This window comes from Macrobrachium rosenbergii, chromosome 37 (assembly GCF_040412425.1).
Source record: "Macrobrachium rosenbergii isolate ZJJX-2024 chromosome 37, ASM4041242v1, whole genome shotgun sequence".
In the NCBI taxonomy this organism is placed as follows: domain Eukaryota; kingdom Metazoa; phylum Arthropoda; class Malacostraca; order Decapoda; family Palaemonidae; genus Macrobrachium; species Macrobrachium rosenbergii.
Window position 1 is genome coordinate 45,095,108 of NC_089777.1, and position 16,236 is coordinate 45,111,343.

General features: G+C 42.7%; 1 protein-coding gene across 13 annotated transcripts in view; it reads left to right on the top strand.

Annotated features, from left to right (window-relative positions):
• Positions 1 to 16,236, top strand: part of LOC136825538 (uncharacterized) — an 841,925-nt gene that overhangs the window by 805,726 nt on the left and 19,963 nt on the right. For all 13 annotated transcript variants that reach the window (XM_067082124.1, XM_067082125.1, XM_067082129.1 and 10 more), the window contains one exon: positions 14,989 to 15,274. In XM_067082124.1, the coding sequence (XP_066938225.1) occupies positions 14,989 to 15,274 (286 nt within the window). The remainder of the gene's footprint in view (positions 1 to 14,988; positions 15,275 to 16,236) is intronic.

Genomic DNA, 16,236 nt, shown 5'->3' on the forward strand with positions numbered 1-16,236 from the left:
GTTCAGAGCACTTTGATTTGGGCTGTCAGCCGCTCCCCAAGTATTTACTCGGGTGTTCGTGTTGATCTCGGTGGGCTCATTCACGTGGGATGCATCTGTTGCAGTACCTGGGCAATTGCCCCGTCCTGGCAAGCTTGTTACAGAGATCATCCTCTCAAGTTTTAACACAACAGGGGTGTAGTGATCAGCTTTGAAAAGTCAGATCTCACACTTAAACAGAGAGTAAATTATCTGGGGATAGACATAGCAACAGCAAGGGTCTTCCTTTTGAATTCTCGTATTAGCAAGCTCAGAAGTTCCTGTGTCAACAGGATCAACTTGCTTGGTAGTGGCAGGTTGTTATGGGTTACCTGTCATTATTGGAGAAGATGGTCCCTCGTGGGCAGCTTCACCTTCGCTCCCTTCAGTGGAGGATGAAGGAGTATTGTTCTCTGGAGAGGGACCCTCTTTTCTCTCCTATTCCTCTGTTGGAGGCAGTGAGGAGAGATCTAGATTGGTGGTAAGATTTTGAAAGGAACCTAGGGGTGCTGTTGGGCACTCCCCCTCCCGAGATATTTCTGTTTTTGGATGCACCCACCAAGGGATGGGGTGCATAACTGGAAGAGTTGTTTGTTGCAGATGTGTAAGATCAGAACAACAGACATCTCCACATCAGTGTCCTGAGACTCAAGGCAGCTTTTTTTTAGCCTAGTAAAAGTTTCAGGACCAAGTGATGGGGCACTCCTTGGTGTTGATGAGCTACTGTACTACGGTAGTGGCATACGTCAGCAAGCAGGGGGACTGGTGTCCTTCTGGCTGCACAGGTTGGCAGTGCAGTTGCATGAGTGGGCAATAGTATACTTGGTGGAGCTGTCAGCCAGGTACTTTTTGGGGTCTTGGAATGTGGTAGCAGACAACAATTGTCAGAGTTAAGTGACTACGAACGGAGGGTCCCTATACCAAAATATTGCGGAGAGACTCATCAAGTTATGAGGAGTCCCAAGCATAGACCTGTTTGCAATCCAGTACAACAGGAAGCTACTGGTGTTTTGTTTAATTTTGCTGGACCTATGGGCTGCAATGGAGGATGCTTTCCAGCACCAAGGGGACAACTTAGAGGCTTATGCCTTCCCTTCATTTTGTCTGATTCATTGGGTAATCAGTCGGTTTCTGATCACCCCGAATTTCAGATTGACTCTTGTGGCTCCCAAGTGGCCACATGCCGAGTGGTTCCCGGCTCTGCTGGTTCTGTTATCCAAGGTTCCGAGAGAGATTCCCCTGTGGCACAGCTTTCTTACCCAGTTGTACATTGAGAGATGTCACCGGGCAGTGGAAGCACTGGCATTTCACACCTGGAGACTATCCAGTGTCTTCTGCAAGTGAGAGGGTTTTCTCGACACACATCAAAGGAGATTTCTGGATACCTACGGAATCTTCAGTGGTGCTGTACAAGGGTAAATGGGCCATCTTCTGTGGTGGATGTCATTAACGGGGTATCTCTCTGGTCAGAGCTTCTCTTAAGCAGGTAGCAGAGTTTCTAGTCTTTCTTTGCCACAAGAAGCTTCTCTTGGCTTCAGCCATTAAGGGCTATACAGCTGCCCTTGGAGATCTTTATGTTTCTGAGAAGCTTCAAAGAGTCTTACCCATCCAGGGAACTCAGGCCCCAGAGGGGGATGTGACTCTTGTTTGAAGGAGCGTAACCCATACTCTGTACATAGGATTTAGCTCGGAACACGAAGTTCCTCATTGGACGGGTGGGTACCATTCTCAGCTAGCACTCTGCTGGCCCCGTGTTTGATTCTCCGACCGGCCAATGAAGAATTAGAGGAATTTATTTCTGGTGATAGAAATTCATTTCTCATTATAATGTGGTTCAGATTCCACAATAAGCTGTAGGTCCTGTTGCTAGGTAACCAGTTGGTTCTTAGCCACGTAAAATGAATCTAATCCTTCGGGCCAGCCCTAGGAGAGCTGTTAATCAACTCAGTGGTCTGGTTAAACGAAGGTATACTTTTTTTTTGTGTGAACATGAGCTGGAATGGCTGTTCAACTTTCAGACAAGGTCATTCATTAACTGTTGAGGGGTGGGGGAAGCCCAGCCTACTCATCATACTTCACTCCACTCTGCTTTCGGCTACTTTTATGTGAAGAAATCTCTGCACTTCCATACCATTTGCTCTCTGTTTTTTTTTTTTTTTCTTGAAATATACTTTATGTGAGTGTTTGTTTTTACATATGCAAATCCCTCAATCACAAGCTTTTTTTTTTGAAGAGAGGAAACTGCAGGGTTTAGGCGCTGTCCAGGGAAGGACAGCTGATGTAACCAGTTTCTCTCCTCTATTGACGTTGACCCTCACTCATCGTGTGTGCTGTGCTGTAATCATGAGTGTAACCAAGACAACGTAACATGGTTTTTATTTCAGGTGTGTCATGGACCACTACTCGGCCCATCAAGCTTAAAAAAAAAAAAAACTAGGACTGGAATGACTGACAGAAGCTGCGACAAACAAAGGAGGAAGGAACAAAACCCCCAAAAAATGCCCTAAGACTAGTTTATTACAAAGCGTTATATACATTTTTACAAGTGAGTCAGGTTTGGCAAATAGTCAATCACATCATCATTACCAATAATCAATTAACCAAAAAATCAGAGTCAGTTCAATAAATTAAGAATATAACAAAATGTAGCTGTTCAAGTTGCTCAACCAAAAACCAGTAACATTAATAACAATATACACAACAACAGTAAATATTACTTTAACTTGAACCAAAATATTAACACTAATCAATAAACATTTGGGCTACATCAAAATAAACTTATATGCAGCATAAACAATATCATAAATAGTGAACAGACAGCATAAACAACATCTGACATCATAAATGATAAACAAATAGTATAACCGTAGCAAACAGGCAGCATAAACAATAGTAAACAGGCAGCATAAACAATTATACAATAATAAACCAGCAGGAAAAATAAACAATCATGCAGCACCAAAACATAACACCATAAAATGCATAACTTCGGGTAGCATCACACAATAAAGAAACAAACAATCTCCTTGGAAATGACACGACAGACCCAGCTGTTGAAAAGGATGAATACAATCAGATGATCTCCGTGAAAACATCGAAGCAGCCACCAACTGCAAACTGGAACACAGCCATCACACAGATGATCACGGTAGAATCATTGAGGCAACGTCTGTTGTGAAACTGGAACTAATCTGCTCCACAGATGACTATGGTTTAGCCATCCTACCATCTTTCTTCTACCACAGCCAACAGGTAAAATACCTGCTGTAAAATCCTCCTCAGTGCTATGCTGCATAAAACTCGTTGCCATTCTAAACTTGACTATTGCTGCTCTGAACCCGACTCGCTGCCATCCCTAACCTGACTGTCACTGTCACTGACACCACGACAGACGTAAACTCTATATACAAAAAAACAAGCACTACTGCGTAAGGAGCACACTCCCACAACAAGGAAACAGTCGGCAAGTGATTGTCCCAAAACAAACAACCGTTAAGCCTTACACCTCCTTACCCAAAAAAGAAAAAAAATTGCAAAAAAATTTTTTTCCCTTTTACTTCACACTCTCCTCCAAAACTGCTACAACCCTGCCAGCCAAAACAGAACCAGATCTGGTCAGAGGTCGCCAAATGTCATGGGACACTGCTTAGCCTGTCAGGTTCTTAAAAAAAAACTAGGACTGTAATAACTGATAGAATCTGCGACAAACAAAGGAGGAAGGAAAAAAAATTTTAAAAATGCCTTAATACTAGTTTATTACAATACGTTATATACATATTTACAAGTGAGTCAGGTTTGGCAAATAATCAATCACATCATCATTACCAATAATGAATTAACCAAAATATCAGAATCAGTTCAGTAAATTCAAAATATTCAACTTACTCAACCAAACCCCAGTAACATTAATAACATTAATAACAATAAACACAACACTAAATATTACTTTAACTCGAACCAAAATATTAACACTAATCAATGAACACTTGAACTACATCAAAATAAACTTACATGCAGCATAAACAATATCATAAATAGTGAACAGACAGCATAAACAATAGCTTACATCATAAATGGTAAACAAATAATATAACCATAGCAAACAGGCAGCATAAACAATTATACAATAATAAACCAGCAGCAAAAATAAACAATCATGCAGCACCAAAACATGACACCAAAAACTGCGTAACTCCAGGTAGCATCACACAATAGAGAAAAAAAACAATCTCAGTAGAGATGACATGACAGCAGCAAAAATAAACAATCATGCAGCACCAAAACATAACACCAAAAACTGCGTAACTCCGGGTAGCATCACACAATAAAGAAAAAAAAACAATCTCTGTAGAGATGACATGACAGACCCAGCTGTTGAAAAGGATGAATACAATCAGATGATCTCCTTGAAAACATCAAAGCAGCCACCAACTGCAAATTGGAACACAGCCATCACACAGATGATCACGGTAGAATCATTGAGGCAACATGTCTGTTGTGAAACTGGAACTATTCTGCTCCATAGATGACTATGGTTTAGCCATCCTACCATCCTTCTGCTACCACAGCCAACAGGTAAAATACCTGCTGTAAAATCCTCCTAACTGCTATGCTGCACAAACTCATTGCCATTCTAAACTTGACTGTTGCTGCTCTGAACCAGACTCGCTGCCATCCCAAACCTGACTGTCGCTGTCACTGACGCCATGACAGACGTAAACTCTATGTACAAAAAAACAAGCATCTCTGGGTAAGGAGCACACTCCCACAACAAGGAAACAATCGGCAAGTGATTGTCCCAAAACAAACTACTTAAGCCTTACAGTTGTTGTGGAGACTGAGGGGAGCCAAGCGTCTCTAAACTTATTGATGACTCAAAGGCTATGAGGGGCCTTCTGATCTCTGCTTCGAATGTGACAGTGAAGACTATACCAGTCACAGCATCCCCCAGCTGTAGGACTGCTCCTACTTCCGTGATGACCCTACATGCAGCATCAGTGATGCATCCCTAGGTGCTGTCATATACATCATCTCTGGGTGATGTTCTACTCCACATTGTTGTGGAAGACCACACTCGGCAAGAAGTCCAAGGAAAAGAGAAGGAAGTCATTATCTTCGTCTTTGTCTTTGTTGTTGAGCACTGTCACCTCTTCCCCTTCTTCCAAAGATAGAAAGCGGAGAAAGAAGGAGGTTGCCTTGCCCTCCTGCAGGTAGTCTTGTAGAGCTTCCAGCAGCCAGCTGTATTCTGCAGAGGGGGCTGACAGATCTCTTGCTAGCAGTATTGTGAGTACCACTGTTCTCGTTGCCAAGTGCACAGGTGCATCTGCTACCCGGGGTTCCCTGGACCCCCAGCGTACCAGTACCAGCCCCGGTAGCTTGCCTACCCAGTCCACCAGCACCTGTAGCCCACTTACCTGGTCCACCAGTTCCGGCCTTGGTAGCCTGCCTACCCGGGCTACTGGTACCAGCCCCATTTTATTAGCGGCACCTCGAGCACTGCTGCTCATGTTGCCGTGCACACAGGTGCAACTGCCACTTATGGTTCTTGGGAACCCCAGTGTACTAGTGCCAGCAATGGTAGCCCACCTACCCTGGCCACTGGTACCAACCCCAGTAGCCTACCTACCTGGGCCACCAGCACTACTGGCCTGGGTAAACCACCTGCCCAGGCCAGCAAGGGTCCCTGGTCTACAGACTTTTCCAGGAGCCGGACAGGTCTGGAGCTCAGGAGTGGAACTCTTCTTGCTCATCCCAACCCATCCATGGAGGCCCACATTCTTGGTTTGGTCCTTGGACCAAACAGGATGTATGCCCGAATGGTCGAGAGGTCGCCAGGGGGCAATGGTGAGTGTCCCTCTCCTGTTGAGGGAGTAGGTCGGAAGGGCCAGGGCCTGGAGAGACCTGAGGGTCCTATGCTCCAGGACTTGCACACCCCCAAGTTGCAGAGGAATTTTGTGAAGATCATTAGAATGATAAGCATTTTAATTATCTCTAGGAAGAGACCCAGGCTTTTCCTGCAGACCGTGCTTCTGCCATCAAGAGCAAATTTTTAAAGAAATTTGTATTTTTCCTAACATACAAACCGGAAGTTCTTTACAAAAAAATTACTGTAGCTGTCTTTTTTTGACACTGGAAAGGCATACAATACTACATGGGATTATGCAGTATTAAAATAGTTATATAAAGATAGCATCCGTGAACATTTACCTAAATTTATCCAAAACTTTCTGACAGATCACACTTTTCAGGTGAGAATTGATGATGTTTTGTCAAAAACATTTCGACTTGAAAATAGTGTTTCACAGGGAAGCGTGCTTAGTGGCACACTGTTCACTTTAGCAATAAATGATATCAGTAATAATCTACCCATTGGAATTAAAAGCAACCTGTATATGGATGATTTTGCCATATACAGTATTATTCAACATGAAACATGCAGAGCAAATCATTAATAAAACCATATTAATAATAGATGAATGGGTCTCGTCTTTATGCTTTAAATTTTCCATAGATAAAACTCAGGCAGTCATGTTTTGTAAGAATAAAATGTGTTAAAAAGGTGAAGGAATAGATTTAAAAATCAGAAACAGTATAGCAATTGGCTAAACAGCTAAATTTTTGGGATTAGTATTTGATACTCACTTGAATTGGAAAGCCCACATAACATACATGAAATCAAAATGTAAAAGAGCATAAAATCTAATTAAAAAAACTATCCAACACCACTTGGGGAGCTGATAGACATAACCCTTACTATACTGTGTTGTCTGTCATTGATTATGGAAGCGAAATATACGGCTCAGCATCAGACACAACGCTGAAAACGTTAGATCCAATTCACAGCGAAGGCCTTAGAATATGTTCAGGAGCCTTTAGATCATCACCAACCTCATCTTTACAAGTTGAATGTAATGAACTACCAATGTCTCTCCTTAGAGAATTATTAACTGTGAAAAGTGCCCTAAGAATTCAGGCAATTGGTTCACCAACAAAAATACTATTTATATTAAGAGATGTATTTATAAACAATCATTCACCACCTTTCCCAGTTAGAGCTAAAAGATTATTTGAGTCACTGAATATAAATATACAATTACCTTCAATAGTAAAACTACCCCCTCCTTGGACTAAGAATAAAATAAGAATTTGCACACACACACAAAATATTTATCAAAAAGTTACTCTTATACCCCAGAACACCATATACAACATACCAAGGCCAAGAGAGACAAGGTCTACCCAATTGGGTGGGGTTGCCCCACACCAGGGGTGACTATGTAGGCGATGACGTATCTTAGAGGTACCTACTCATTACAAAAACTCACCTGCTGATGCAATAATGAGGTAGACAAAGCTCCGCCTACATGGGGGATTTTGGGGGAAGTGAGCAGACCTTCTCTTAATCTTGGCCTTGCAACATACAGTAGAACATATAAGCCAAAAAGGTCCACATTAGGCAATAGACACAGATGACTCTAAACAGTTCAGAGTAGGATATACTGCAGTATCCCAAAATAACACGTATCATTTCTTTCTACTTGATACCTCAGTATTCCCAGCAGAGTTGTGTGCAGTTGCATCAGCCATAAGAATAATTAAAGAAACATTCAATAATTTTGTGATTTTTAGTGACCTGAGAAGCATTATAGAAGCTATTCAAAGTTGCAAACCAAAAAACAATATTGTACAACAAATTAAGTTATTACTCCATAAGTTATATAATAATGGGAACACTACAGAAATATGTTGGATATCTGCCCATAAAGGAGATGAAGAGGCTGATAAAACAGCCAAAGAAGTAACCCATATGACAAGATCAAGTGTAAATATCCCTGGTAATGATTATATAACACACAAAAATAGTTATTATAAATAAATGGCAAAATATATGGAATGAAAAACCTGAGAGTGATAAATTGAAGCAAGTAAAACCTAGTGTTGGAAAATGAAGTTCATCATACCAGAAAGAGAGACATACGCAAGTAATTCTGACACGTCCCCGAATAGTCCATTCTCGTCTAACACAAGGGCACCTATTGAATAATCCACATAACCCTGCCCCTGAATACTCATAATGTAAAGTAATCGTAACAATTAAACATTTATAGTGTGAATGTCCAAAGTATAATCAGCAGCAAACATCAAGTTTTGGAAATAATTCAATCAGTGAAATTTTGTCAGAAATTTCAACATTTCAAATTAACCCAATTATAAAGTTTAAAAAAATTGTAATTTAATTGACAAAATATAAATAAAAACAAATCCTATGGACCACTCCTGTGAGAGTTAATAATCAGCTCAGTAGCCTGGTAAAACTATTTTAATAATAAAAATGAAGTTCTTTACATTCATGTCCCACCCCAGCCACCCCTCATTCTGGTACCTGGGCCGAAAGGCAAAGTGGAGCACAGTACGACAGGTGGGTGGGGCTTCCCCCTACCTGTTGATGGTTAATGACCTTGTCTGAAAGTTAAACAGCTGTTCAAGCTTGTGTTTGCAAGCTAAATCCTTGTAAAGAACTTCAGGTATGCATGTTAGGAAAATACAAATTACTTTAAAAATTTTCTATTTTTCTTGAGATACAAACCTGAATTTCGTTACATTAATGACCCACCTCTGGTGCCTGGGCCATAAGACAACATGAAGTGCATACCAATCTGTCGATAGTTAACAACCTTGTCTGAAAGTTAAACATCCATTCCAGCTCATGTTCACAAACTAAACCCTATGTAAAGTACTCTACCTTTGTATGTTAAGAAAAATACAAATTACTTTAAAAGATTGCTATTTTTTCTGTTTTTTTTCATGAAAAAGCAGGGAATATTCATATAAAATGGAAGTTTCAACTTAACCAAATGGGAGCATACCGGGATGTTGACAATAGGTGGCTACCAAAGAAAAAGCAATTAGTTATGGCTGGTGAAATGGTGTATTCCCCCACTCAAGCCCCTTAACCACTAGTTAACTATTATTTTGTTACAAAGTTTTAATGACCAATTCCAGCTTTGCTGAGCAATATTAAAGGCAATGACTCCTGGTACCATAGAAACAAATTATGACTTGTAGTGTCTATTTGCTCTTTAAATGTCTTTTGGAAATTGTCTTCAACCCTCTCCTGCCAAATAGAAAAATATTAAATGGCATATAGGGAATTTTTCAATTAAATTATCAGGTGATGATGCATCTGTCATCCATAGAATTCAAGAAACCATGCTTTAAAGAGGGTCCTATACTAAATTATATTTTGTTCCAGTGGGAATACGAACCTACACTTTCATAAATGGAGTACTTAGCACAAGGCATGCTGCGGCTGTCACTGACTTAACTAGAAAAACAAGAGCCTATTGTGTAGGCCTATGTGTCACCCGTGACCTGATCTGGGTTAGTTCTCCCATTTTGTTCTTAACTGTCTTAATATGTGGTTCATCACTGCATTCCCCTCTCATTGTTTGGGATTTGCTGCTGTGCATGTCAATTATTTGTGTTCATGTTCATATGCTGCAGAGTCCTTGCCCTTCCTGTGCCTAATCCTCCTCCTGTAGCCCAGTGTGTTATCCCCTTGTAGAGTATTGTTCTTTGTGCTGAAAGGAGGTATATCTGTTTTTTTTTATTTGTGTGACCAAGTGTGCAGAGTAGCCCCACATGTGTATAGTAGCCCCCTTCTGTGTGATTTTGATGGCTACAATGGAGGGCAGGAAACCCAATTTCCATCTTTGTGTGGGCAAGGGTAAGCCCTTTAGTAAATTTGTCCCCAGTTGCAGTAGACCCACATTCATTGTGTATTTGTGTACAGGACGAGAGTGTACATAATAGGCCACTTGTGATGAATGTGCGGGCTGGCAGTCACCTCAGTGGTCTCTACAAGAAGAGATGCCATAAGAAGGGCAGTCTCCTTTAGCCCTTCTCCATGCCCTCCAGTGTTCCTGCCTTCACCAAGACCACCTGCCTCTGGCAGTTTGTCAGCCCCTCCATCAGTGACAGCATCAGAGGGAGGCTGTAATTTGAAGGATATCCTGAAGGTGATGGACTTCTTGGTAAAGGGTGGCAGAATCACCAGTGATGGAGCCAGAAGATCCCACCTTACCCTCATACCTGGAATGGGCAACAGTCGATCCAAATTCCTTGGTCTAACTTGATTCATGGCTTGATGAGGGAGGTGAACACTCTGGTAGTGGGATCAGAAAGTTCCCTAGCAGTGTCCAGGTTGGATAAGTTCCTACTTCCCCCACTGCCTTGTCAAGCAAAGTATTACATGCCGGAAGACTTCTTCTTCATTCCAAGGTCATTGGACTCCATCATCTGCAGGTTGGTGAACAATACCCCTCTAGAGTGTTTCTTGCAATGGGGCACCCACCTCAACAGTTCCAAGGTGGGAAACCTCGAGTTCATGTTAAGAAGGGCCTTTCAAGCTGCCATCTGGCTGGTCAGATTCCAAGGGGCATGCATATAGGAGGTGAAGGATGTCATCCCACTAGAGAAGTGGTCCATTGTCAGAAAATGTGTAGGTCCTTCAGGGAGGTCCCTCTCATATGTCATCAGACAGATAGGATGTATGGGCCAACCTCATCCTTAAAAGGAAAGAGTCCTTCTCGGTGGTGGTGAAGAAACAGATCTCCTTGGAGAGTTGGTTGAGTCTCTGAAACAGCCCCCTACTTGACTCAACCTACTGGTTCCCACTGGACTTAGTATGTCAGGGGATTGATATCAAGAGGGAGGACTCTAGGGACACCCACTTCTCGCAGGCTTCATCCTTGAAACCAACATCAGTTCCCAAGGGATTGGTGGGCAAGCTCCCCTTGCAGAACAGACCTACCCCCTCTGGTAGATGTCCCTCCCACAACCATAGTTCTGGCATCAAAGCCAAGAAAGCTGACAGAGCAAAGGGCCAAACAACCCAAATCAATCGCTCCATGCCTCCAAGCCCTGCTACAGTCACTGAAGGAACAGGATCAGGAAGAGAGTAGGCTCTAGGTGTGATGTTGATGACCCTCTCCCTCCAAGCTGCCACAGGAAGGGCTGCCTAGTGGACAAGTGGAGGACTTGGGAGCAATACAGGGCACAGGAGTGGACGATCCACACTGTCCTTCAGGACAATAGAACCTCCAGACCTTGGTGAGCTTCCCTGTCTACAGGAACGATTCACCCAAGGGGCAAGCCCTATGGTAGGAGGTGGAGGCCATGTTCCTGGAGGGAGCAGTGGAGGTATTGGATGGCAGTTCACCAAGGCTCTACTGCCCTCTTTTCCTGGTGGAGAAGGCATCAGGCTTGGCAGCCACTGATCCATCCTGAACCTCTACCTACAGGAGATGCCCTTCACCATGGAGATGCCCCAGTCAGTCCTGGCATCTATCAGGGACCACGATTACATGGTGTCAATAGATCTGCAGGATACGTACCCACACATCCCCATCCACAAGACCTTCAGGAAGCCCCTCAGGTTCATTTCCCAGGGAATAGTTCACTAGTTCAGAGGTCTCTGCTTTGGACTGGCAACAGCCCTTTAAGTCTTCACCTAAGTCTTCCAACTGGGTACATGTGAAGGGGATCATATTTTGAAGGTACCTGGATGACTGACTGATTCTGTCAACCAACAAGGGGGAACAACACAGGAACACGATCCTGACACTGTGCAAAGACCTGGGGGTAATTGTAAATCTCCCCAAGTTAGATCTCTCCTCAAAGCAGACTATCAACAACCTGGATATGAGGATCAACTCCTTGGTGGGGAGGGTGTATCCATCAAACGGGAGGATTGCCAACCTTCTGAGGATCTTGTAACCTTTCCTCACATTACCCCCAACAACCAGCAAAGTAGTGGCAAGTCCTCCTCGCACACTTTGTCTCCATGGAGCAGTTGATCCCCAGGGAACAGCGCACTTCATATCCCTCTAATAGCAGTTGAAAGTGCCCTTGTAAAATCTGGACAAACCCATGTCACAGTTGATCAAGTCAACGGGCAGGGTCAGAGAGGACCTGACAAGGTGGAGAGACCCAATGAACCACCTGCAGATTGTGCCACTTAGCCGACCACCACCAGAGATGCTGGTATTCTCAGACGCTTCCCGAAGAAGGTGGGGGGTACTTTTGTGAATGATGTGTGCATTTCAGGAATGTGAGGCCCCAAGGAGAGGACAGAGCACATCAACCTGTTGGAGATGTGAGCAGTCTGGCTGGTACTTCAGAACTTTCAGGAGCAACTGGAGGAAAAGTCGGCATTCGCCATGAGCAACAGTACCTTGTTGGTAGCCTTCATAAACAAGCAGGGGAGCACTATCTCCCCATAGCTGAATAATGTGGCAGTAGAAGTGCACAAGTGACTGGAGTCCCTGGGTCTGGCCCTGACAGCCAGGTACATCCTAGGCAAGGAGAACGTCATTGCCGACCAACTAAGCAGAGAGGACCAAGTAGTAGGCACCAAGTAGTCTCAAAATCAAGGAGTAGCTGACAAGTTGATGAAACTGTGAATGGGACCAGCAGTATACCTGTTTGCCACAGTGAGGAACCCCAAACTTCCCTTGTACTGGTCTGAGGTTCCAGACCGAAGGTCAGTGTTGCAGGACACCTTCCAACAACCATGGGATGACATGGATGTGTACACTTTCCCTCCATTCAGTCAGTTGAGGAAGGTGATCAACAGGTTCTCCATTTCTCAGGAGCTGACAATGATGTTGATGACACCCCTGTAGCTGCAGGCAGAGTGGTATGCAGACTTCCTTCACCTCCCAGTAGATGTCCCAAGAGAGCTTCCTGAAGCCCCCAACCCCCTGTTTCAAGAGCATAAGAGGAGGTACCATCAAGCAGCAGCTTGTCTCTAGCTTCATGGTTGTAGACTATCAAGCAGCTCATGCAAAAGAAAGGATTTTCAGAGTGGTTTGCAACTGATGCTATGAGAGGGACTACAATCCATTCAAGAACACTTTAAGAAGAGTAGCGGACTTCCTTTGCACCTGTGTGAGGAAAAGGCCCTTTTCACTATAGGAGTCATAGGCTACAAACCTGTCCTGGCCCACATCTTATGGCCAAGGGGAATAGTCCTTTCAGATGTCTGGGAACTGTCTGCTGTTGTCAAACACTAAGAGAAGGAGTGCCCACTGAGGGAGTTAAAGACCTCCGGAGTGGGACGTTACCAAAATCCTCTCTTGCCTGATACATTTTCCTGTGAGCCCCTCAAGAAAACGTCAGATAGAGACCTAGTGTTGAAGACTGTCTTCCTCCTCTCCCTTGCATCAACCAAGAGAGTGGGGAACTGCATGCCCTCTTGTGCAGCATCACACACACCATGGGATGGTCCTCCATCTCAGAATTTGTCCCAGACTTTGTGGCGAAGACCTAGAACCCTGCAATACTGGACCTAAAATTTGATATTTCCCCATCCTGTCATTGAAGAACTGCCGAGGGAGATGAGGATGAGATGCTTCTATCCCCAGTCAGAGCTTTGAGGCAGTACTTGAAGCACACAGATCCTCACTGACCCACCTGTAGGAGACTTTTCGTAAGTCCTGAATGGGAGAAAAGAGAGGTCTCCAGGAACATGATCTCATTCTGGCTAAGAGAAGACATAGTCTGGGCATACATGGCCATGGGAGATTACAAACATACCCATCCAAAATTAAAGCTCATGACATTAGAGGAATAGGCCCCTCTGTGGCATACAAGAACCATTCCATCCTGCAAGTCCTAAAGGCAGGACACCTTCACTCTGGGTCTGGTGGTGGCAGCAAGCTCCTGAGGGAAAGCTCTGCCCAACAAGAGGTCTGTTGTCTTTCAGGATGGTGTGGTGAGTACAGAAAGGGGCTAGCCCCATTTTTTGTTGTTGACCTGAGCTATAGAAGATAGACCCAAAGGAACCAAGAGGTGCAGCACTGGTACACCAAGGCACACCCACCTGCCAACTTGGATAGAGTGGCCTCCTGCCTTTTGGTGAGGCTCCATCGAAACAAATACCAAATTTTCAAAAGTAATTTATATTTTTCTGAGGATACAAACCTATATTTTCATACAGAAGTCTACCCCCCTCTACTGCCCTTGTGGTTCTGGTCTCTCCAATCATGGGGGTGAATGGGACAGCAAGCAGGGTGATTCACAAAATGGAAGAGCTAACCCAGCTGAGGCCATGGGTGATTCACAGGCCTACCTGATAGGCTTTTGTTTTTCTAGTTAATTTATGGTATTTATTCGAATCAGTGACAGGCATAGTTTTGTGCCTTGAGCCGTTCACTCCATTTATTGTTTATTGTTTCGACCTCAGGTCACAGTCAATTCCATTGTCGCATTTCATGAAATATATAAGCTGCCTGGATCTGAAAAATTCAGATTATTTTTGTAATTTGTTTTCTAGTTAATTCAGTGACAGGCATAGTGTGCCTCAACATTTATGAAAGCACCACCTGAGATTATTTTTGTAATTTGTGGCGACTTGTGGATCTTATGGCATTTTTCCAGTGCAGTTAACAGTGTTTTACAGCACTGTAACTTAATGTTAACTTAACAAGTTAACAGTGTTTACACTGCTGTAACTGGATGCAACATCAAGTTACGGCACCATAACTCAAGTTACAGCGCTGTAAGCACCATTAAAGCTCCGATAACAGAGAAAAATCGATTTACAGTGGAAATCAACTTACAGCACGGCACTAGAACAGATCCCCCCGTTGGTTACTTTTTAAATTACTGTATGCAAATATTTATATGGAACAAGCTTAAAAGGTCATGAACTTGTAAAACAACTGTGATTGTAATAGTATTTACATGTAAACAAATGTAAAACAAGTAGACAAATGAATTATACAGATGTGACCAGTAATACACATTAAGTAAAATGAAAAACTAAGGTGTTGGCACAAAGCCCCTTATTAATATTGCAGACTTTCTTAGCCTTGAAAATTTTAATATATACATCACTTGTCGATAAAATTAATTTCCCTATACTTGACCAAATGACATTGATACAGTTATTGTCATATTTTGCAGGTGTCGCAGTGGTAAATGTATCGAAAAACGAGGAGTATGTGATGGTGTCTTTAAGGACTGTGAAGAAGGCGAAGATGAAGACCTTGATTATTGTTCCCGTGTTCATACCTGTCCCTCTTCCTTGCCTTTCAAGTGTGATTATGGCATCTGCATAGCAGAGAAGATGATGTGTGATGGATCTTATAATTGCTTAGATGCATCAGATGAGTTGGTATGTCCAAAGCGAAGTTGCCCAGCAGACCGCCCTTTCAAGTGCTTAAGTGGCATTTGTATCAGCATGGATAAGGTAAACAGCCTTTTCTTCATTATCTCCTCATCTATGAGACTTACTCCGTAAGAGCTTGACATCATAGACAATTTTGTCTTGTCCTACCCTATTAGAACGAGCATTGTAGATAATACCTTGTCATTACCATTATAGTGCATTACACAATTATTTTTTTGTCATTTTAGCACATTTAACAAAATTTATTTCAAATTAACTTATTACAAAGAAACTAGGACAGGAAACCAAAAAGGCAGCTAGTGATTTCTGAACCCATGATGAAATATTTTGGTAAAGGACAATGCATTTCTGATAGAGGAAAGCAAGATGTTGGCACTAACATAACATGAAATTATTTATGAATTTTAGGAACAACAACATTTCTAACCCAGAACAAAATACAGGTAGTCTAACGTGAAAGTTGATGATTTTGTTGTATTATACAGAAACTTCTCTGAAAAAAATTTTTTTTTTAGTTTGAATCTCATGACTATCCCATGGAAAAATCACATGAAATTAATATTGTAACTAGAATCTGTAATCATTTCATTGGCTATGATGTGCAAATATTCTTTTGAAATAAGTCCCCCCAACGTGGGACCACCTTGACGTGGTGAGGGGGTGCTCTTGAACCTGTGGAATTTGTTCCCCAGGTTTGAGTCCAAGAGTCCCATATATCATTATGTATTACTTTGGGTTAACTTTTGTGGAGTTTTCCACTTTTGATAAGATTTATTGGACTTGATTAATAGGAAAAGGTATCATAGCTGGGACTGGGTTGATATCTGAAGCTAAATAGTGGGAACTGTGTTATGATCATCAGCTACCTGATATTGTTTGGACCAGAGAGATATCAGATTGATAGCTCACGGGTGGAACTATTCTGCAGGGCTGGGCCATGGATTCCAGGGGTGGTATGGTTCTGGGGATAGGACTCTCGGCATTCTATCCGGTTTGCTCATGATATGATTAGGGCGGGGATT